Source organism: Phacochoerus africanus, chromosome 7 (genome assembly GCF_016906955.1).
Source record: "Phacochoerus africanus isolate WHEZ1 chromosome 7, ROS_Pafr_v1, whole genome shotgun sequence".
NCBI lineage: Eukaryota > Metazoa > Chordata > Mammalia > Artiodactyla > Suidae > Phacochoerus > Phacochoerus africanus.
Genome location: NC_062550.1, coordinates 76,599,102 through 76,623,859, shown reverse-complemented (window position 1 = coordinate 76,623,859; position 24,758 = coordinate 76,599,102). Strand labels below are relative to the sequence as shown.

Here is a 24,758-nt window from a genome sequence, read left to right as displayed (position 1 = left end):
TATGCCCAGTACCTACGAGTCCTGGTGCCTGACAAAATTTAATCAGTACAGAGAGATGGCTAGAATCAGAGGAAGAACAGAGACCCTGCCCTCCTGGAACTTGAAGTTTCAAGGAATGGTTTCCAAAGCATGGATGCATTATTAAAACTGCCTTGGGAGATTTTTGAAAAATTTGAATGCCTATTTTTCACTCTAAAAACTCTTATTTAATTGCCCTGAGGTGGGATGGATCTGGGCATTGCATAGATACCTCAATGTCCCCAGGTGACTCTAAAGTATACAGGTGAACCACGGAGATGGACTTAGCAGAAGCCCCAAAAAGGGCAGGGACATGTCATGACCAGGTCTGTGCTTTACGAAAAGGAGCACGGACTGCAGAGGGCAATAAAAAATGCAGCCTAGAGAGATTACTGCTCTTATAAACCACGCTCTCAGGAATGTTTGAACATTTGCTTAAAAGCACTCAGAGCCAAGTGGATGGGGCAAGACACACGTCTCAGACTTCACAGATGGGGCTACGTGAATAAAATATCTCCAACTGCTTTTAACTCAGGTCAAAATTGTAAATATTCCTTTAATAGTTCCTGGTTTCATAGCTCTGTATAGGACAGTCAGGGTCTTTTGTTTACATCTCAATATATTGGGCAATTGCTTCCTTCAGAGAACTGCACTCTAATGAAATGAATTGCCTAGCTTCTGTTTTAAAGAGGAGAAAAGCAAGAGAGAGAGAGAGGCGACCCACAGAGGGGAGTATCGTGCCAACATGCCGCTTCTGGATCTGCCTTAATAAGGTGTTTGGCAGCTTCGGTGAGAAAAGCTACTTCCCTGACCAGTGCCCATGACTTGTGTGGGGCTTGTGATGACTGGAAATTGGAAGATGAACTAATCAGAGCCAGAATTGCCCCTGAGCAAGTATGACTCCTGAGCCGAAGCAAGTGTGTGGTCTGGGAAAGTAGGAGGAGGACAGCGGGGGACTAATTGGGTGTCGACACAGTACAGACATCTTCCAAATGGACCTGAGAACCTGCCTCCATAATTGTCAGCTTGCTACGGTGCCTGATTCTTCCCCACACCTCCTTTCAGTGACAAATGACAACACACAGGGCTTTGGGAGACAAGCCAGAAAAATACCTGTCTGAGAGCAGAAAGGGACAGATGTCAGGCACTGGAGGGGTGGGTGGCCTGAGTTTGGCCAGGGCCATGATGTGTTCGAAGGTGATATCCGTCTGAGTGCTGGCATTCATAAGCTGCACTTCTGGGGCCGTTCCATAGGCTGGTTTGTTGAGCGGTGTTCGCCTCAGCACCTGGACCACGATGGGCTCCTTGGCATTTCGAAAAGCTTCCACTGCCTCTTCATGGGTGGCCTTCGAGAGATCCTTCCCATTGACCTGCCAAGAGGAAAGGACGTTGCTCAACTCAGAGGCAAGAACAGAGGGGCTGTCATGATAGATGAATAAAAGGTGAGCAGGGGAGGTTTAAACCAGCTCCGATATGCATTTTGAATCAGACATTGATGTTTACCGAACCCCTCACCATCATGAGAAAAGTGAAGGAGACGAGGAAAATTTCTTTCTTTAGGAAGCACGCCATCAGATTTATTAGTAAAGATTTCAAAACTTAAACAACACGTAAGCCTCCGAAAATGTTGACCAAAATCTTTTAGACAGGCAGAGATGTTAAATATATCCTTTTTTAAAAAAGTGATCTATCCATCTCTTGGTGGGGTTTTTGATATTTATTCAGTTTCATTGACCTGAAATCTAATTGAGGGGGATACTGTCACATTTCTTTTCATAGTTGTCATTTTAACTTAAAACCACGTGTATGGTATCCTGAATCCTTGCTATTCAAAGTGTGGTCTGTGGGCCAGCAGCATAAGGGTCACCTAAGAGACTGGAAATGCAGAGTCCCTGGCCCTACCCCAGAGCTACTGAACCAGAACTGGCAATTAAACAAGATTCTGGCTGATTTACGTGCACATGAAAGGAACCCTGCCCTCAAACACCTCTCAGGGGATATACTGTGTTCCCCTGGATCTTCACCTGTTTTAATTTATACCAACTGATGACTCACCAAGGTAGTCCTGGACCTAACAGAGGAAGAGGGGATATTTACCTTGCCCTCCATCACTGCTTCGCAGTAGGACAAACCACTGGCGCGCAGGATAGTTTTGGTGAAACTCTCCTATGTCCACCTATCAAGGGCCAGTGATGCTCCCCTCCCTTAAAACACCCACATACTTCTATGATCATCCTCGGGAGAGGCGGTACAGAGACCACTCTCAAAGTTGTCATCTATTTAGTGCCATAAAATGGGTCCTGATAACATAGCCTCTCCGTGCAAGCTGTATTCTAATAAAGTACTAGAGAATCCTGGAAGAGCTTCACAATTCTCACTCCAGTTGCATCAATAACGTCGGGTTTTGGAAACAGGAAGAGATATTTGGGAATACAGTACTGTGCTCAAAACCCCTGAAATTATACCATTTCTAGACAACAAAACCATCCGCCTGTTGGTGAGGCTCTGATAACTGCTACGCACCAGCACATCCTTATAGATCCCTGGGCGCCTTCAAAAGAAGCAAAGGGAATCACTGATTTGCAGCCAGAGAGGGATGGCTGGCATTCAAATGAGCACATTCTCTCTCCCTGAGTAGACAGAGAATATGTGTGTGCTCAGAGCAAATGTGGGGCGCCTGGGGGTAAATGATACAATGCCAGGTAGAAATCGTCATGTCATGTAGAGATGGGCTTAATGACCTGGAGGAGCTAATTTACTCAATTGACCCTAAAAGAGTTAATGTGCCTTCGAAAATTGAGCAATTAAGTTTCCTCACCAGCACAATATGATCCTGTACAGTTCTCAAATACTTTGTAAGAAACTTCAGTGAGAGAGTTGGGTGTGTACTTGCCCATATGCATGTGATCACTGATGCCTGCATTTACTCACTGATTCTTTTCTCCACGGGTGCAACTTGAAAATGACCACTGGATTTTCCCTGGGCCAACCTGGGAATGACTTGATGACCTTGGGCCTATGGGAGGGAGCAGGTGAACCTGGGATGCCTACTGACCATTTATTCCTTAAGCTACTGTCAGATGTCAGGCACGTGGGGCTGAGGCCACCACTCCTGAGAACGTGTGGTCAGCAAATGATAAGAGAAGTTCCAGAATGGAAAAGCACAACCTAAAATCTGGCCTTTCATCTTGAAGACAGCATCATCCTCTGCGTCTCATACCACGGTCAGTGTCTATAAATTCTGGGGTTATGGAAGATGATGGCTGGTGGCTAAGACGGCCCTGTCAGAATCTCTGCAGTAGGGAAGAGTAGACCTTCTATCCACACGTTTCCTGCTTCATGGTGGTGCCTTCAACTTCGTGAATATCCACTCTTGTGAGGTTTCATACCCTTCCCTTTCTGAAAAGAACTCTCGGTCATAATCTAGTGTCAACTACTTAAAACCTGCTGGAACTGTATCAATATGCTACCTTCACTTATGCTACCTTTTCCTATAAGCCTTGCATCCAGAGTAACCCCTATCAGTGGCAGAATGAGAGAAGACAGTGCCCTTTTTGGAGGAACTTCAAGCAATAACTGAGGATAAAGGCAAAAAAGGTTTGTGGCCAAGGCCATACATTAAATCCTACTAGTGCATAGAGTGTGCGTCATTAAATAGTGAACAGACACATGCCATTATTCTATTCCTTTCCGGAGGTGACTCGGTTCTTTGCCTATAAGCTAGTCTTGATATTCCTTTTTTCTAATATGTTTCAGTGATCTTCAAAGCAAGGATAATTTTTAAAAAGTTGAGTTCCTTACTTTAATGATTATTTATTTTATGGTCCTGTAAGCCAAAAAAGATTATTTTTGCAAAGTTCAGAAAAGCATAAAGCTTTCTGCAGGAATGTAAAAATTACTGGAGAGTATTTTAGGCTGCGAAATTATTACTTCCTATTGCAATGCTTAGTTTATGCAGACAGTATTAGCGTTCATATAGCAACATCAATAGTTATTGATTCTAAGACCAGTATATTTATTCCTTTACAATCATGGCATTTATATGCAAATTTCGTTTTTTGCTTTAAGGACAATCAAATACAATTGTGAAAAAAGGACAGTCAATATAATCTCAAATATCTTACTTCCCTATTGGGAATGTTCTTTTCTTCCAGTTATCATTGCAGCTGACCTCTATTTTCATAAGCTATTTAATATCTCTCAAAGCAAAGAAGTCTATGACCTTTAAAGGCTCTACTGCCCCACGTGATCTCTTAGAAAATGTAAGCAATGATGATACAAAACACTTTTTTTTTTTTCACTTCACTTGAAGTTCATCAACATACTGTTAGCCTACCAAAAGGTCATCATTTTATAAATTATGCCTTTCACAACAGAAAAAAGGGTAGCTTAACTGGGATTTTCTGGCAGTTGCTTTGCTCAGTTATTATCAGTTACAGCAAGGGAGAAGAATAACGCTGGAAGAGTACCTAAGGTTTCAATTCTATAGAGAAAAATCTGTAGTAAATTAACAACTAGATTAATAACAAAACTTTTTTCGACTGCTTATATCCTAAACCAGTATCCAGGTATTTGATCGTGTCATATCCTTATTGTTCTATTTCTTTTCCATTGTATTCCCTTTTTCCCTCCTTCCCTCCTTTCCTTCACTCCTTCCTCCTTTTTCCTCCCTCTCAGTCTCAATCTTGGTTTTGTATGGACAACATATGTGAAATGAAACTAGAGAAAGAGAAGCTGGCTATTAAATGTATTCCACTTAATACAGGTAGTTAAGAGAGTCGATCCAAACTGTTCTAGGTGCTAGTACATGGACAGAAACAGAAGTGCTAGAAGTTGATTTTCCGGAGGAAAACCTAGATGGAGTCATAGGAGCAAAATGGGTGGGGGGAAATGAAAGGTAATTTGAAAATTAAAAAAGAAATACCCATGTATTACGGAGGGTGGGTTGGAAGTGTGCACACAGAAGGGTTTCACGAAGGCTGGTGATTTGATTTAAACGTGGTGTAGAGAAGGCGCCCTTTTTCTAAATGGAATGAGTGAGAGGTTGGAGGGTCATAATAAACAAGAGAAGCACAGGAGATAACTCCCTCTCTTACTATAACATCTGGTGTATTGATAACTGTGGCCCAAACGGATTCGGTTCCAAAGTTACTGAGCAAACTAAAGTAAAACTGCCAAGATTTCTGTGATTGCTCTTTGATGAGAGGCTGTCTGTCCAGTATGGGGCGACTGGACTCTGAAAGGGTGCGTGATTGAGCCCCTCCGATTTGAGGTAAATGAGAAAGCAGGCACAATGCTTCTGATAAAAAGTCTATCAGAATTGGCAGCAGCATAAAAGATGAAAGGAAGATGCCAGGGACAGAGAGATTCTAGGAGAAAAAGAGACGTGTGGCTATCCCCATAAAAAACAGATTTGGGATTGGAAACAAAGAGAAAAGAGTAGCCTGAAGCAGGCCAAACTGGAAGCAGTTCTAAGACATTCACATGAACTAACAAATAAACAGATGATAAGTGACTCGAAGAAAAACTAATCATGGGAAATCACTTTCAAAGAAGGTCTTCCTCTCACCCCCGCACTTATCTTCTTAACTTAGTGGGTAAGTTGAAAAATATATACATTTTTACAGATATGAAAATATAAGTGTCCTTTCTAAAAAGTTATTTTTCATCTTAACAACCGAGAAGGGAGTAGGAGAAAACCAGTCACTTTTCAGCAATGAATGCGAAAGAAGCGTGAATGCATTTGTTGTGGCAGATGGGCTAATTAATCCATAAGCAACTTGTGAATGTTAAGCAAAGAATACAGCTTTTCATATGTAAACCAAATCATGACATCGTTTGATGAGGCTTCTGTTTAATGAACAATCAAGCTACCCTTTTAGATAAACTACAAGATCTGGGCTACTTGTCAACAACCTCCCCAGAGTGACCGGTGGCCTCAGCTTGGAAATGTGCTCTTACACTTTGATATTCCTCCAAATCCAGCCACATGCAAAATTTTCTTGAGTATCACAAAACAAATGGGCTTTTCTTTTTTTTCCTTTTGAAGTGCAAACAAGTGCCTGCATAACCAAGTCACCCTGGTGCGGTTCCATTTCCAGAGTCAGCTGTTTGGAAAGGAAGAGGGTTTCCAAACCTCTGTGCCTCGTACAAAAAAATAGGGGCTTTTAAGTCCCTGTGCCTTTCATGGGAGAATAACTACGAGGATCAATAGAAGCATAGAATACTCAAGATTAGGTACAATGTCAAGTTGAAAATAATCCTAAAACCCTGGATTATTATTTGCTTCATCTCGGACAGTTTTATTCCTTCACATTCAATTACTTCACTTGTTCATTTATTTTCAGCAATCTGAAATTTCAGAAATCTGAAATTTCAGCAATCTGAAATTTCAGAAATCTGAAATTTCAGCAGTGGTAAGATATTTAGTATGTATATTGTGGTGACTCGAAATAGGTATATATTGTGAGGTGATTCCAAAACGTTTATTAATTAACACAGCTATCACTGGAATTAATTAATTAATTTACCTGTAGCTGAGAACATGTATGTTCCCCTTGGCAAACTGCAATTCTCTAATAGCGTTATTGACCACAGGTCACCACGGTTTTGCATTAGATCCTCCGTTCTGAGTACGGTAATTCCAATTGGGCATGACAGGTTACAACATCTCCCATCCTCATGAATAACTGTGAAATTAATTTTGATTAACGTCCCTCTGTGAATGCTGGTCAAATTCTCTATTTGATAATTAGGGCAGTGTGGTAAGAACAGGACCTAGTCATGTTTTATATAAGGAAGAGACACTATTTAGATTGCTATGAAACTGGTGTTATAAAAAGAATTTAAAATAATCCAAACAGAATCCAAGCAGAATACTCACTAAAACACTTGTCGAATACCCTCTTTAGATCAATTTTAAGTAATTTGAGCCTATTCCTTTTCCTTAAACTTGATATGTTTGATTCCAGGCAGACATCTGTTATGTAAATTGAGGACAGCACAGCATAAAAAATATTTACAATAAAAAGAACTCACAGAATGGGAAGAGTGCAAAATGTTATGAAGAAAACCTTGCTGGAGACTAAAATAGATTTTGACCTTTTTAATATAATCAACAAACAAAACAATCACTGGGAGGTTTGTGATAATTATATAATTTTGGAAGATGAGAAATAAGAAATGGTAGATTGAATTAAACCAAAAGTCTGTGTAGACCCACGTTCGGCTTTTGACAGTGCTATTGCTAGATTTGGGAAAGAGAATATGGTAATTATCACAGGGGATATAATGAGTAGACTTATTCAAAAGCGATGCTGGGGCTCCTTCTCGGGGGACGGGATTAAGATGGTGGAATAGAAGGACTGGAGCTCAACTTCTCTCCTAAAAACAACAAAATTCACAACTAGAGACTGAGCACTCTTCACCCAAATGAACCGGAAACCTTAAAAAAGATACCCTACTCCAGAAGAAAAAGAGGAGGACACATCAAGAGGTAGGAGGGGCGATTACACAATATAAACAACCCCACACCTCCTGGGTGGGAAGCCCCACAGACTGGAAACTAACTGGTTCACTGAGACTCACCTACAGGAGTGAGAGTTCTGAGCCCCACATCAAACTCTCACGTGTGGGGATCTGGCACTGGGAGAAAGAGCCCCGGAGCATCTGGCATGGCAGGCCAGTGGGGCTTGTGTGCAGGAGCTCCACGGGTCTGGGGGAAGCGGAGGCCCCATTCTTAAAAGGCACACACAGACTTTCACCTGCACTAGGTCCCAGGGCAAAGCAAAGACTCCATAGGAATCTGGGTCAAACCTGATGCAGTTCTTGGAGGACCTCCTGGGAAAACAGGGGTGAATGTGGCTTGTTGTGAGGGAAGGACATTGAAAGCAAAGCTCTCAGGAATATTCAGCAGCCATGCCTTTCTCTGGAGGGGGCCATTTTGGGAAAATCTGGCCCCACCCATCAGCAAGCTGCTGAGAAGCCCCAGGACAAACAGCAATCCAGGTGGGATAACAGCCCAGTAAACAGGCTACCTAAAGACCCCTCAGGCACACAGCTGCCTCTAATCCCATCCAGAGACTAAGCCCCACCCAACAGAGGGATTAGAATCGGCTCCACCTACCAGGGGGCAGGCATCAGCTCCTCCCATCAGGAAGCCTACAGCAAGCCCCATACCGACTTCAGCCACAGGGGGGCAGACATCAAAAGTAAGAGAGGCTACAATTCTACTCTCTGTAAAAAGGTCACCACACCAAAAACCTATAAAAATGAAAAGACAGAGAACTATAACTCAGATGAGGGAGAAAGGAAAAATCCCAGAAAAACAGCTAAGCAATGAGGAGATTCTCAGCCTTCAGGAAAAAGACTTTAGACTGTTGATGCTGAAGATGATGCAAGAATGATGTAAGTTATCCAGGAAACACTTACAGGAAACACTGAGCAAAGAGATACAAGATATAAAACTTAAACAAGAAGAGATGCAAAATACAATAACTGAAATTAAAAATTCACTAGAAGCAGCTAACAGCAGAATACAGGAAGCAGAAGAATGAATAAGCGAGGTGGAGGACAGATTAGCGGAAATCATGGATACGGAACAGAAAAGAGAAAAAAGACTGAAAAGAAATGAAGAGAGTCAGAAAACTGTGGGACAACGTTAAACGCACCAACATCCGTATTATAGGGGTGCCAGAAGGAGAAGAGAGAGAGAAGGGGACAGAAAAAATATTCCAAGAGATAATAGCCGAAAACTTCCCTAACATGGGGAAGGAATCACTCACTCAAATCCAGGGGCTCCTTCTGGCTTGTCTGGACTACACAGCTGTCATTTTCCTGGTGTGTGGGGTGTGGCAACTTCCCTTGAACTCCAAAAGGGCCCCAAGGCTGGGTGGCAGGCTTTCCCAGAAAAATGTAAATACCTGACTTTCAGACTCAAGCAGCCTAAACCTCCTATAGTCTGTTCCCTCACTGACAGTGTGCCCCTAAGAAGAGAGAGCAACGGTGGGCTGAGGTCCCTCCCCTGCATGTCCATCAGTTTCGGGCCCCAACTTGATTCTCTGTGCTGCTGACTTGTAATCTGTGTGTTCCTCCAATAAACACTGTCGCCTAAGAGTTCCCGCTGTGGCACAGCGGGTTTAGGATATGGTGTTGCCACAGCTGCTGTGGCATAGGTTGAAGCTGCAGCTCGGATTTGATCCCTGGCCTAGGAACTTCCACATGCTGCAGGTGCAGCCAAAAAAGAAAAAAACAAAAACAACAAGACTGCCACCTATAACCTGGGGCCCTGTGCCCTTCTCACCCTTATTTGAAATGCTGATCTATCTATTAGTAACAAACTGCAGACTCCCCGTAATCCAATGAGATATGTAGAAAGTTTAACATCACATTCAGTTAACTGACTGACACCAAGGTCGCTCGGTTGTCAGTATGCTGCTTCTCAGTCCCTTTCAGAGTACACTTTTGATGGTGAGATGTTTCTAAACGCAAGCAAGAATCATCTTTAACTTTTCTTAAGATGTTATAAACCCATTATTTGTGAATTTGTCAGAGCTGTTCTTGAACCAATTTATAAATTTGGTTATAGGAAATCTTGGGGCTGCACCTTTCATAGTTGCTTTTCCCCCATCATCTTTTCTTGACTTAATAGCTGTATCCCTTTCATATTTGCCCTTCTTTCCTTTCTTATCCCCTCCCTTCCTCCCTCCCTCCTTTTCTTCCTTCCTTTCTTAGTCCACACCTGCAGCATATGGAGGTTCCCAGGCTAGGGGTCTAATCGGAGCTACAGCTGCCAGCCTACAACACAGCCGCAGCAACGCCAGATCCGAACCTCATCTGTACTTTCCACCACAGCTCATGGCAACACTGAATCCTTAACCCATTGAACTGAGCGAGGCTAGTGATGGAACCCACATTCTCATGGATACTAGTCATGTTCTGCTGAGTCACGATGGGAACTTGTGTTTCTTTCTCTCTTCTCACTGCCACACTTCTCTTCGAAGCTTCCCCATTTGAGACTGAACATATCTGAGGAGGGGTTATCTGTATAAATTATTCCTGTTATTAAGGAACAGCTGATGATGTTTTGATTGTTACTGGGGGAAATAAAATGTGTACAACATAGTTTTATTTACCTAATTATCCATAAATGGATTTTCCGGCCCCTTAATGAAAAAAATGCAAGTATCCCCTCTCTGGCACATGAGCTGGGGTTTCTTGGTTTGTCCCTGAGATCCACAGTCGGCTCTTCTCTACCCAGTTCTGTGCCCTGGGACACTGACGGCCATGTGCCACGTCACCAGATTTCCTTACTTTGCATCTGTTTGGTTTGGCCAGTGGAAAGAAAGCTCATGTTATATCTTCATCCTGCCCCTCTCTACCTGGCTTTCAAGATGCCAGCAGCTCTTGCCATGTTCTCTTCACATCCTCGCTCACCTTCCTCCTTCAGGTCTGTGGGGAGTAAGGAGTTCTCTTTCTCTGAACTCTGTCCTTTCTCTTAACTCTGCTCACACTTTTGTTAAGTTATTCCTTCCCTCAACTTTCTTCAATTAAACCCTTTGAGCGTGTTTTCTGTTTCCTTCTGGGACCCTGACCGATAATAACTAGAGAAGAAACTCATCTCATTTAAACAATAACAAAAATACGGTAAAAGCTGAAATCTGCCGTCTTTGCAAATTAACTTTACTATCAAAATTAGTCTGGGGTTAAGAGATGCAAACTATTGCATCTGGAGTGGATAAGCAATGAGCTCCTGCTGTATAGCACAGGGAACTATAACCAGTCACTTGGGATGGAACATGATGGAGGATAATGTGAAGAGTGTATGTATATATGTGTGACTGGGGCACTTTGCTGGACAGTAGAAATTGACAGAACACTGTAAACCAACTATAATGGAAAAATAAAAATCATTAAAAAATAAATAAAAGAAAAAGAATCTCCTATTAGGAAAAAAAATTAGCTGTGTTGAAAATACAACTTCTAGTTTTTCATATTTAGTAACTCACACATTTTTTTTTCTTTTTAGGACTGCACTTGAAGCATGTGGAAGTTCCCAAGCTGAGGGTCAAATTGGAGCTGCAGCTGCCAGCCTACGCCACAGCCACAGCAACGCCAATCTGAGCCGCATCTGCAACCTGCGGCTTGTGGCAATGCCGGATCTTTAACCTACTGAGCGAGGCCAGGGATCAAACCCTCATCCTCATGGATGCTAGTCAGGTTCTTAACCCCTTGAGCCACAACAGGAACTCCAAAAGCCACATGTTTTTAAGGCAGAACTAAAATATAACTTCTATTGAGTTCATAAAGCGGATGTAAAGTATTTTTAGATTACACGTACACAGTTATTTTGTAGCATATTCCTCAGTTTGCCTTTGTCTTGTGTTTCTTCTTGATTAGATTCATGTTATGTACTTTTGGCAGGAATGTTAGAAATTGTATGGGGTCTTTCTCAGCCTATCCTATCAGGAAGCAATAGATCTGCCCATTATTATCGGTGTTAACCTTTATGATTTGATGAGATAGAGAGAGGGAGAGAGAGGGAGGTGGGGGGGGACGGGGGAGGAGAAAAGCAAGAGAGGATGAATAAACACACATAAAATGTTCATGTCAAATTTTAAAATGTAAAAATTCTATGAATGGGGATTTGAGAATTTTGTGTACTATTATTGGCACTTTTTGATAAGTCTGAAATTGTCAAAATAAACTATCTCCAAATATCATTATATTTGTTATTAGCTAAAAATGGAGTCATGCTGTAATCAGAGTTAACACATGACTAGATGAAATTGATGGATCCAGGACCTCCTACAGAATTTGTTTCTGTATCTGAATATCTTTAAGAGAAACAAATTCCTACTCTGCACTGAATGTCTTTTTTTCTTGTATGTGTGCATGTGTACAGATGTACGAGCACAGAACCCCCCCCCACACACACACACACCCTTACAGCGAAAAACACAGACTGCTGTCACCAACTTTATCATTGTCATAACAATTCATCTATGGAGTATCACCTGAAATCCTGTTCTCCTCCAAGCAGAGCTATTTAAAAAGATAGATGACTGCCTTCTGGCTAATTGTAGCAGTCCTTTCATTACTATAAAAAGACTTTTTATATCTCAAGTGACTCTATAAGTAGTGAATAATGAAGTCTTTGGAGAAGAGCCCACTGATGAAATAGTAGGATAACAACTACTTACTGACCTTTTACTTCCTAAGATAATACTAAGCTGATGTAGTTGATTATTAATAAACCATCCATTGAGTTTTGACACATCGGATCCAAGTATGTTAAACTCAATGAGAAATTCTGATGGAGACGTAAAAAGTTCCTGCAGTAGGCCTAAGGGTATAAAGACATAAGGCATATTTAGGGCAAATGCTGTTGAAATGAACTCAAATTGCTTCATTGGGAAGAATCTTTATCGTAATTAAATGCCCCAGATTTTCCTTAAAAAACGACCATAAACAGCCTCAGCAACTGAGGATTTACACAGAGCTATTCATCTTTCATAGTCACTGGACAAGAGGAAATGGGCTCTGGGCCCCTGGACAAGATCTCTTGGTCCCATTTTCGTGATGAGAGCCTACATGGATATCAAGAACATAACCCTGGCTCTCGGCCACACGAGCAGAGGGCCAGGGAAGTGCTAAAAATCACTGTTGGATGAAAGGAATACTAGTGTTCCACAGAGTTACTCATAAGGGACAAGATAGTGAATTATTTGTAACAGGACATCAGACCTAAAGACATCAAAGATGCTGAGGTTCACTATCATCAGTGGTTCACCACCCCTTATCTGAAAGAGTGGTCCAGCGCTTCACTATGTAAATGCTTCTGTGCAACAAACATTAAATAAGAAGCTGATCGTTTGGTTTGGCACTGCAATTTGAGGGCTCCCAAAGATGCTTGTCACATACTTTGCAATAAATATGTGTTAAATAAATGTTCATTTATTTATCAAGATGCGTGTTAAAACAAATATGATTGGATGTGCCATGAAAGTTATCTGTGTTTATGTGCAAAGTGCACGCCTTTCACGGCCCAGCTCTATTTTGTAGGCTGGTTATCCATATTATTCCTTTTACTTCCATCTACCAAATAAATGGATTTGAATGGTAAGGAAAGGCATTCATTGCTTTGCTGGAGGGCCCTACCCCCGGTTCAGTGTCACAGTAGAAACGAACAAGGTCATGGGAGTCTTCGGAACCGGGGTCTGAACACTGTTGTCAGTGTAAGGAAGTTATTTACACTCTCTGAGCCTCAGTTAATTCATCTGGGAAAGGAGATGATGATACCCCATCACAGAACTGAGGATGGGATCCAATAAAGGACAAGCGAGGGCAGCTGCCAGAGGGATGTTGATTCCTGCTTCCTTCCTTCCTCCCTTCCTTCCTGAAGAATTCGTGAGTGACAGAGACCAGGCGCTTCTCTGGGGATACGCGCTAGTACCTGTGCATCCAGCCCTTGCAGCAGCAATGACATCAGTGCCAGTCCGTGCTGACTGCGCAGTCCCCAAGGGCCAGGAGCTAAGTGAGGTCCTCGGCCTGTATTTTCTCAGTCCCACCCAAGAACAATCCTCCAGGAGGAACTTTATCCCCATCTGAAAGCTGTGGAAGCTGAGAAGCAGAGAGGATGGGGGAAGGGCACCTGCTCTCACCATCTGCTAGGGAAAAACAACAGATACACCTAAACTGTAGGCAAGCTTGTAACGAGATAAAGGCAGTAACAGCATTCCCTGGAAGCGTAAAGACCCAACTCTACCTGGGAATAAATACTGCGATTTGACTCCAGGACTTGACATTTGAGGTGGGTCTTAAAAGATGTGGAGCCTTGTTAAGCGGCTCGGCAGGGAGTAAGGAAGGGAATCCCGGGGCAGAGGGGTAAAAGTGGAAGTCCTCTGGGAGTCAGGAAGGGATCCAGCATGGCCGAGTACAGAGGGATTTGGGTACATGTCGGACAAAGAGGCTGGAAAGGAGGCCGACAAGATCCCAGTGCCTTTGATGGGCCTTGGTAAGGTGTTCATTTCAAACAACACCTTTTATCTGAAATGCAGCAGGATCTCATCTAGGTTTTGGGAAGACAACTCTGAAGTGTCTGGTGGGAAGTACCTAAATGAAAGCAGGGGAACCATATAGGAAGTTACTTGGAGAAAATGATTAGTGCTGTGTCAAAATTGGGGACAGGGTGGATGGCCCCAGTGGAGGAGGATGGAGAGGGTTGAAAATGCTACTGCAGTCCTCTCGTTCATACATATCCCAGTGGGAAGGCAAAGGGCAGACCTTCTCCAACAGCCTAGCCTCAGTTTCCATTCCAACTGATTAAATCCATGCTGTAGAGAAACACAAACTGTAGAAGTTGATTTTTAAAAACAAAGGCATAAGGAGTTCCCATTGGGGAATAGTGCAAATGAATCTAACTAGTAACCATGAGGATGTGGGTTTGACCCCTGGCCTCACTCAGTGGGTTGGGGATTCGGCGTTGCCGTGAGCTGTGGTGTAGGTCACAGAAGCTGCTTGGATCCTGCATTGCTGTGGCTGTGGTGTAGGCTGGCAGCTGTAGCTCAGATTCAAACCCTAGCCTGTGAACTTACATGTGCCGTGGGTGGGACCCTAGAAAACAACAAATAAATAAATAAATTTAAAAAACAAATAAATGAATACACACACGGCATAAAAGCATTCTAAGCAGATGCTGCCCATCTCCTACAGCCGTACATTTTCAATGATTATATACACCCTCACACCATGCCCAAAAATAAACTCAAAATGGCTTAAAGACTTAAACATAAGACCAGACACCATCAAACTCCCCAAAGAGAACATACGCAAAACACCCTCTGACATCAACCTTAAAATGTTTTCTTAGGTGGGTCCCCCAAGGCAACAGCAATAAAAGCAAAAATAAACCAATGGGACCTAATCAAATGGACAAGCTTTTGCACAGCAAAGGAAACAAAAAGAAAACAGAAAGACAACGTCCAGAATGGGAGAAAATAGTTTCAAATGATGCAACGGACAAGGGGCTTAATCTCTAAAATATACAAACAACTTAAACAACTCAACAGCAAAAAAGCCAACAATCCAGTTGAAAAATGGGCAAAGGACCTGAAGAGACATTTCTCCAAAGAAGGTATATATATGGCCAACAAGCACACGAAAAAATGCTCAACATCATTGATCATTAGAGAAATGCAAATCAAAACTACTATGAGGTAGCACCTCACACGAGTCAGAATGGCCATCATTAATAAGTCCACAAACAACAAATGCTGGGAGAGGGTGTGGAGAAAAGGGAATCCTCCTGCAGTGTTGCTGCGAATGTAAGTTGGCACAACCACTATGGAAAACTACATGGAGGTACCTCAGAAAACTAAATACAGAATTACCATATGACCCAGCAATCCTACTCTTGGGCATATATCCAGGCAAAACTTTCCTTGAAAAAGACACATGCATCCACATGGTCATTGCAGCTCTAACCACAATAGCCAAGACATGTAAACATCTGAAATGTCCACTGACAGATGATTGGATTAGGAAGACGTAGTATTCATACAGTAATGGAATATTACTGAGACATAAAAAAGAATGACATAATGCCATTTGAGGAAACATGGATGGAACTAGGGACTCTCATACTAAGTGAAGTAAGTCAGAAAGAGAAAGACAAATATCATATGATATCACTTGTATGTGGAATCTAATATATGGCACAAATGAACCTTTCCACAAAAAAGAAAATCATGGACATGGAGAACAGACTTGTGGTTGCCAAGGGAGGAGGTGAGAGTGGGATGGACTGGGAATCTGGGTGTAATAGATGGAAACTATTGCATTTGGGATGGATAAGCAATGAGATCCTGCTGTACAGCACTGGGAACTATATCTAGTCACTTGTGATGGAGCATGATGGAGGATAATGTGAGGTAAAGAATGTATATGTTTATGTGTGAGTGGGTCACTTTGCTGTACAGTAGAAAACTGACAGAACACTGTAAGCCAACTATAATGGGAAAAAAAGAAATTATTATTTATTTTATTTTACTTTTTTGTCTTTTTCTGGGGCCACTCCTGCGGCATATGGAGGTTCCCAGGATAGGGGTCGAATCGGAGTTGTGGCTGCCGGCCTACACCATGGACACAGCAACACGGGATCCAAGCCGTGTCTGTGACCCACACCACAGCTCACGGCAACACCGGATCCTTAACCTACTAAGCAAGGTCAGGGATCGAACCCACAACCTCATGGTTCCTAGTTGGATTTGTTAACCACTGAGCCACGACGGGAACTCCAAAAAAAAAAGAAATTATTTAAAAACCAAAGCCAACAAAAACCCCCTACTTCTTCCAATGTTCTGAAACTGCCTTTCTGGTTGGCATCCGCCTACAAAGTGCGTAACTGTCACACTATAAACACCATACACACCCACTCCCCCCGCCCCCCCGCATGTACACACGCACACATACACAAACCTGTATTTAAACAGACACTTTCAGGCTTTCTGTGGTCCTTCCTCTGAATCATTTATAGCTTTGTGTGTGATACAAACTTGGGTATTTTACCCAAGTGAATATATAGGAATTTTACAACATGGGAGTTAACACGAGAAAGTAGAACTTGGGTGATATATAACTCCCTCTTCACAACCAGCATCTCTAACCCAGTGCTTGGAAGATGAAAAGTATTTTATACCAGTTTGAAAGGACAAGACCAAAATCTGAACAAACAGCCATCACCCTAGGAGAAGCAGGAGGTTTAAATCATTTTCAACAATCAATTCTGCCATTTGAATTCATTCTAACACTTGTTGGGCTCAGTCGATGACATGAAACTACAGTAAAAAGGCCAAGCCCCCGGGGAAATTCACAAGCTTTTACATCCACAGGTAAAACCACCTGAATTTGTGCCTGTAACCTTCCTAACACCATACTCTCAACTTCCTCATGAGCTTTGAAAAGTAATATTTTGTTTTACATTTATAAAAAAGTAGATTGCTGCTTAAGGCAAAAAGATGGAGTGAATGCATTTAAAATAGCAATGGATACAATTTTATATAAAATAGCTGGAATCTGCCTCCGTCATTTCATCGACGTGGTTGTCTATAACTGCACCGTGAAATGGATAATAAAGATAATAACAGTGATAAAAATCTGTTGACACATACTTCACTCAGCACTATCTGCTCCTGGAGGTGCAGGAATTATTGTTCTACTCATCCTGGAGATCAAGAAATTAAACCTTAACAGCAAATAAAACAATTTGCTCAAGATCATATAGCTAGTGAAAGAAAAAAAAAACAAGATTTTTCTTCAAATTCCTATGAATTCTTTTAAAATATCAGCAGGAATTTTAGTATAGCTCTAAAAGTTGGACAAGAGGATTGGTGGGTTTATTCTGTCTTCTATCAGTAAATAATTAATAAGACTATGATTAAGTCATCAACCGCGGGCATTCACAAGTGTGGATAATTGTCTCAACTTCCCCAGGGCAAGAAGACTCCAGCTGAAAAGTGAAAAGATGACTCTGTAAAATGAATAGGTTAGACAAGATGCCCTTCAATGACCTTCTCAGGGCTAAGAAAATCTATAAATGTACACAGGCACTTGAATTTGCTCTATTCCCATAGAATCCGGAAATTACTTAAAACTTAGGTAAAAAGAATCCCTCACCCCTTCGTTTTCTACAAGTGAATCAAGTAAAGCTCCGACAGAGAGGTGACTCAAGGACCTGTCAATCTGTCATTGAACTTTTACCTTAAGGTGCCCAGTTCAAGTCCCAGCCTCACCCATGTGTGACATGGTATCGTTACTGCCTCACAGCTGGTCAGTGGCTCCCTGAGATGTGATGGATAAAGGTCCCTGGAAATAGACCTCATGGTTCTCTCATGCTTTGTACCTCAGTGGACACGTCATGAGAGTGAGTGGTCCACACAGGAAGAGCTTCTCCAAGACAGCAGTTGGCCTGTATGAAAAACCAACCAACTCAAGGCTTTGGGTCTCTCTGAGGGCCCACGTGTAAAATTAGATAGCAGGACTGGGGAGTGCTTGTGGAAAACTGTGTTTTACACGTCCCTATGTCTCCTTCAGGAAGCAAATAAGCCTGAGCAACAGGGCAAGTGTCACTCTGCAGATGGAGTCATTATATTCTTAAAGTTAACTTGCCACAAACAGTTGTCTATACCAGTACTGCCGATTTTTTTTTTTTTTTGCTTTGTTTGGAAGACTGGGGGAGAGGGAAATATTTTTTTGTAAATTTCGTTCCTTCAAGCAATTAACATATGTACGATTTAAAAATAATTTTCAGCAGATAAAACAATCCTGCCAAAGCCTGGTAAAAGCTCTCCATTGTTCCATGTCTGCACAAATTACCTTGCATCTCTGATGATTTTATGTACATTTAATCACTAAAGATTAATTACATGGCATACGGAAACCAGTGAAACACTGAAGAGATAACTTCAGTTTAAGTGCACATGCAACTAACTTGTGGCTTTTTAAAACAATTTTAATTAAAAGTACTAGAAGAATCATCCGGCTGAAAATATTAGGAGCTCTGGGATGGATGAGCTTAGCATAGCTAATTAATTGTATATTTAATCAAAGAAGCCTTTGGCTGTAATTAATAATCTATTTTGCTCTGGTAATAAATATTGTAGTTCCATAAAAACAGAATTTATAATTTCCAGAATGCCATATGCACAGAAGAGTGGGGCAGAAAGCAAGCATTGCCACACCAGCTTTTCGAGCGGAGCTTGATTTTGTTTATTTAGAGAGGATGCTGTCTCTATCTCTTTCATTCGTTTTAAATGTCATCTCACAGTGGCAGCTTACAAATAGCTATTCCAGAGTGACTTGGGCTTTTCAAAGGTGTAAAGAAAAATCCAAAAGGAGGGACTAGCAGAATGCTAAATGAAGTGTGATTTTTCTTGCACCACAAAGATCTCATATTTTAGAGGACTTTAAGGAGCTCCATCTGAATATGACTGCAGGGATGGGTGAGACAGCGCCTTCCTTTTCAATGGCAGAGTGTGACGCGGAGACTTCTACCACCTGCATCCCCGTAAAACGTTCACATCACAGAAGCAAGTTAAAACACCCCTTTCCTTATGATGGCTTTTACTCTGAGTGCCAAACACACCAAACTCCCCTGACACACAGACACACATAGACACACACACACACACACACACGCTCCCCACCTTTCTTCAAGATTCACTGCCAAGCAAGCATAGTATACTTTTGTTCTTATGACCCTTTCCTTAATTTCTGCGAGAGAAACTCTCTAATGGGAGGTAGTCACATGCTTTTCATATGATGTAAGATTACATTCTTTACTTCTTACAAGAAAGGTATAAATTTCAAGAGTTTTGCGTAAATAAAGAGAACATAAAAATGAATCTTACATGATGGGTTTTCCTATCTTTTAAAGATGTTTTAATATGTGAAAATTAGCTGTTTGCCATCCCTGTTTTACATTTCTAAGAATTTTGTACTAGGAGTCATGGGTCATTGAATAAAGCAATCTTCCATTTAAAAAGCATCTTTTGAGATCATGGAGAACTCACATTTTTGTATGCATCTGATACAATTGCTTGATACACTAATCAATTCATAGCATACATTCCATTTTTCTGGGGGTTATGTGGTCTTCATATGAATATGCATGAAGGAAACATATGAATTCGATTATTAAAATTATATCAAGTGAAAATATTTTTATTCAGTCTATACTGGGCATTAATAAACATCTAGGAACAAAGAAGAGAATAAAGCGCAGAGGTAAAAATCTCTAATTTTCCCAAAGGCCACCATTCATACCATATGATCAAAAGTAGCTCTTATTAAATACACGAAGATGTCTTCAGGGCCTAATTGGTTTATAATATAACATGCAAGTTTCAATGAGAACAAAAGTGCTAAAGACAATTTGTAAAAACGGCACACAACGGCCTTTTCCTTTTAGAACTGTGACTAGTGGGCAACTCCTGACCCAGGCTCTCCCAATGTCCTACTAAAACTATGTATAGAGGCACAGGGGAAACCAGTGCATTTGGACAATGAGAGGCAGTATTAGTCACAGTTACTTTATTTTCCCCAATTTTCCCTGACTTCTTTCACTTACTGATGGGACCGAACTAAAAATTTAGACAACTTTCTTTGAGCATCCATATGGCATTAGAAAAACACGGGCATGTGGTGCGTGCATGTGTTCACGTGTGTGTGTGTGTGTGTGTGTGTGTGTGTGTGATTTAAGAGCTACCCACTGGATACTCAAAAAAGTAAAGGTGCAGATGTGCTGCTCCACCTGGAGGGACATCTCAGGGACCCCAGCAGCGCCCACGCTCGCCCTGGAATATCCTATACTCCGCACGGTATGACAGCCCACTCTGCTCTGTCCTGCTAGAACCCTCAGAAGATTATTCTGATACCTCAGACCTGAGTTTGTACTGCTGGGGCTGAGAAGATGGAACTGGAGAGGTGTGATCCCACCACCTGGTGGACGGTAGACATTTCTTGAAATGTGTGGGGAGATTCACAAAACAGAGGTTCAGGGTAGAAGATGTTAGAGGAGCGACACCCCCAAAGTCTGAAGGTCCTCAGGTGAACTCATGAGATGATGCACCTGTCGGTGTTTTCATGTCCTTTTGTTTTTAGCCTATGAAAGGATGCCCTGTTTCAAAGTATTCCTCCTTTTAAGCGTGTTCCTTATAAGTTATCATTTTCCTTACTTTTCTTTAAAGCTTCTGGTCAGGAGAAGGGAGAATGGGAAGAGAAACGGAAGAAAGAGTGAGAGCAACAGAGAGAGAGAATGAGGGAGAGAGAGGACTGAGCCCCACTTAGCTCGTCTTTAAGTTCAATGCTGCACATGACATCCTTATAGATAAGAAAAGTATTGTGGACATGGAAAAAGTATCGTTTTGGGGGCTTGGGTTGTTTAAACAGTAGATGACAAGAGATTCATTAATGCACAAAGGCAAAATAAAGGGGGAAACTATAACTATTCAACCCCGGGCTTGATTCCAAGCTTTTCTGGAATCTCCTTGGCAGCTGTGAGACTTCAGGCTGATGACTTGACTTTTCTGAAATTTGGTTTCTTCATCTATATACTGGGGATAATAATGCTCATCTCTAAAAGTTACCAATATGTTAGACAGAGTAGGAGTTCAACAAAATATGGAAATTATCATCATATTTTGTTATCTGCATGGCATTCAAAAGGGTTCTCGATCCAATGTTTATCGAGAATGATAATTATGGCATGTTTAGACATGTTGAGAAAGCACGCCCTGAGGGTTGTGGATGGTAAAAATTTAAAGAAGTAAAATGTTATCCACAAAGAGAGCACTGGATTAGCGGTCAGAGGACTTGAGTCCTAATTCTAGACCATCCGTGACCAACGCGGACTTGGAAAGCCACCTGTGCTTTTGAAACCTCAGTTCATGGTAAGTTTCAAGTGCAAGTCAGTACAGATGAGGGAAGTCAGTGCTTGACCTCTGCAATCTATTTAGCAATGTACAAGTTAACTGCCTCCCCAATATTCATCTCACTGCTCACAGGAGATTTAAGGATTATTCACATGTTAAATAAGAGGTAAATATTGGTTTAATTGATTTTTACCAAGGTCATACAACAAGTGGTAAAGCTGGGATTAAAGCTTTGACAGGCTCTCAGCATTCCTGTTATGCTACCACGAGGCATCTTTCCTTTGTTCTCACCTGTTGCCTGGATTAGTTAATTAATTCCTGTACAGGATATACGAAATGATTGTTAATTTAAATCCAAATATTATATTCTCGGCAAAACTGCTTATCAGAGAGGGCAATGAAAATTAGAAGATGGATGCTATTATTGATTTCCAAGTCATGATAAGTATTTCTGAATTGACTGGAAACCAGAGCATAGACCTATTGGCTGAACTCGGTCCTTGGGAAAATATAAAATTTGATAATTTCTAGATAGCTGAGGATCATAGGTGATTGATGTCAACATAAAATTTTTACTCATTCCCTGGACTCATCAAGGGCAGTTTCAGACAGTTAAGAGAGCCCTGTTTCAAAGAGGTCAAATTGAAAACCTCAGTGAAATATCCCAAATTGATGAGGTCTACGACTTTCAAAATAAAGTAAAATAAAAAGTTCAGTTTTGAGATCGGTGAGTTGACTTCCTTTTTGCTTGAATTAAACTGTGTAAACTGCGGAGATTCCAAACATGGAGCTAAGTTTCATTTACACCCACTGCTCCATGACCTCCTGCAATTACTCTAATACCGGAAGCAGGAGGAGACCAGCTCGGGGAAAGGACTTCCTAGGTGACTGGACCGCTGACAGCACGGTCGCCTTTAGGCTGGCCTTTCTCAACAGTGGCACTGCTGGCATTACAGGCTGGGGAATTCTTCCTTGGGGAAGAATGTCTTGTGTGTTGAGGATGATTAGCAGCATCCTGAGACCCCCGAGACGCTATGAGCCCAACCCCTGCAAGCCTCCACCACACACACCACCACCAGATGTGAAAACCACAAAGTCTCCTAGAGGAGGGTAGATCATGCCCAGATGAGAACTGTGCATGTAAGCTTCATTTGAACGACACTTAACTCCACAAAAGTTGAAGGATGCTGGGTCTGATAGACACCTGAGGAGTTCCTGCTATGGCACAATGGGTTAAGGATCTGGCATTGTCTCTGCACGCCTCCAGTCACTGCTGAAGTGTGGGTTCGATCTCTAGCCTATACAGTGGGTTAAGGATCTGGCATGGCTGCAGCTATGGAGTAGGTCACAGCTGTGTCTTAGATTCGATCCCTGGCCCAGGAATTTCCATATGCCAGGAATGTGGCCATAAAAATAATAATAGGCACCTGAGTTTATTAGGAGGCTACTGAAACACTGCAATAGCACAGAAGTGGAAGGGCATAAATTAAGCTCTGTTTCAAAGATTCACAAATTTTATAATTAGGAGTTCCTGCTGTGACTCAATGGGTTAAGAATTCAACATAGTATCCATGAGGATGTGGGTTTGACCCCTGGCCTCATTCAGTGGGTCAGGGGTCTGGTGTTGCCATGAACTGTGGGGTAAGTCACAGACGCGGCTTGGATCCTGCATTGCTGTGGCTGTGGTGTAGGCTGGCGACTACAGCTCCAATTCAACCCCTAGCCTGAGAACTTCCATGTGCCACAGATGTGTTTGTAAAAAGAAAAAAGAAATTATAATTACATATAGTTTTATTTTAAGGGGAAAAATTGACCTAGGATATGCCTGATTAACAAAGTAAGCAAGGAGTTACCGTCGTAGCTCAATGGTTAACGAATCCGACTAAGAACCATAAGGTTGCAGGTTCGATCCCTGGCCTTGCTCAGTGGGTTAAGGATCCAGTGTTGCCGTGAGCTGTGGTATAGGTCACAGACGCGGCTCTGATCTGGTGTTGCTGTGGCTGTGGTGCAGGCCGGCAGCTACAGCTCCGATTATACCCCTAGCCTGGGAACCTCCATATGCTGCAGGAGCAGCACTAGAAAAGACCAAAAAAAAAAAAAAAAAGTAAGCAATAGTACTTAGAAACAGGGCTCTAATTATGTTTGCTTTTTCTGCCAGCCAAGAAAAGTTAAATGTGATTATCAGAGTTCTTTCACCAGGTGCTGTCTAGGTGCAGAGGCCCCGAAGCTGCTGCTTGTCCATCAGCTACTATATGCTGGATTCTTTGGGCTATCATTAAAATGGTAGGCTCTTGCTTTACTGGTGGTGCCCATAGGACAACGAGTGAGATGACAAGGGTCCCTGGGTTCCAGGTCACCTGCAATATTTATTCCAACAAATATTGTTTCAATAATTTTTCTTATAGATTTTATTTTCTATATTTTATTCAATTTATAATTTTCACTAAACCTTAGTAGTCTACATCCTTCTCAAGTGTTGAGGACCACCTGTGGTTCTCATAGGCACCCTAATAAATAATAGCCTAAGCATTGTTAACATGAATTAAACACTGTTTGAGATTCCATGTACTCTTTAGAAATGCTCTGCTCCCTGTTGATGACCTGAACACTTGGCCACATTGCTGACTTGGGAAAGGATTTAGGATGCTGGCTGAAGGAATGTGGAAAGGATGACAGAATGTACTCGGCAGGACTAAAAGGCTGTGAAACACTGCCAGATTAACGACAATACCTTGTAGCATTTGCCATGGAAATAGCACTTAACTATTTGGAGCTCTTGACATGACTGCCTACTGTTATTTTGGATGCTAATGGAAAGAAACGTAGCAGACTCATTGCCTATTCATTCATTCATATATAATGCATTTCTTTTGAGATTTAAAAAGGCTCCATACATATGTATTTCCTAAAAGGCTATAAAAGTCAATTACTTTGTTTACCCAACAAGGATCTACTTTCTCAACTTTGGAACACCAATTTGAGAAAACACTCACCTCTCAGCTAGTAGACATTTTCCAGCTGATCTCATCAGGGTGGGTGAGCATGATATAGAAAAGAGTGATCAAGTGTGACAAAATCTGTGCTCTGTCTACATTAGTTGCTTCCACTATAATTTTAATTGCTATATATCAGAGCTTCAAATATTTCTACTGGATATCAAGAGATAAGTTTTATGAATTAAAGAATATTGTTGGTATATAACCAAACATGCAAATAGACATTTTGCATAATGAGCTAATTTTTGGAAACCAGCATATTTTTAGAGTTTCTAATATTAAACATTATAATACATAGAGCTGAGGTTCCCTGCTT

General features: G+C 41.7%; 1 protein-coding gene across 2 annotated transcripts in view; it reads right to left on the bottom strand.

Annotated features, from left to right (window-relative positions):
* PDZRN4 (PDZ domain containing ring finger 4) overlaps positions 1-24,758 on the bottom strand; it is a 363,814-nt gene that overhangs the window by 71,100 nt on the left and 267,956 nt on the right. For both annotated transcript variants that reach the window (XM_047787976.1, XM_047787977.1), the window contains one exon: positions 1,132-1,388. In XM_047787976.1, the coding sequence (XP_047643932.1) occupies positions 1,132-1,388 (257 nt within the window). The remainder of the gene's footprint in view (positions 1-1,131; positions 1,389-24,758) is intronic.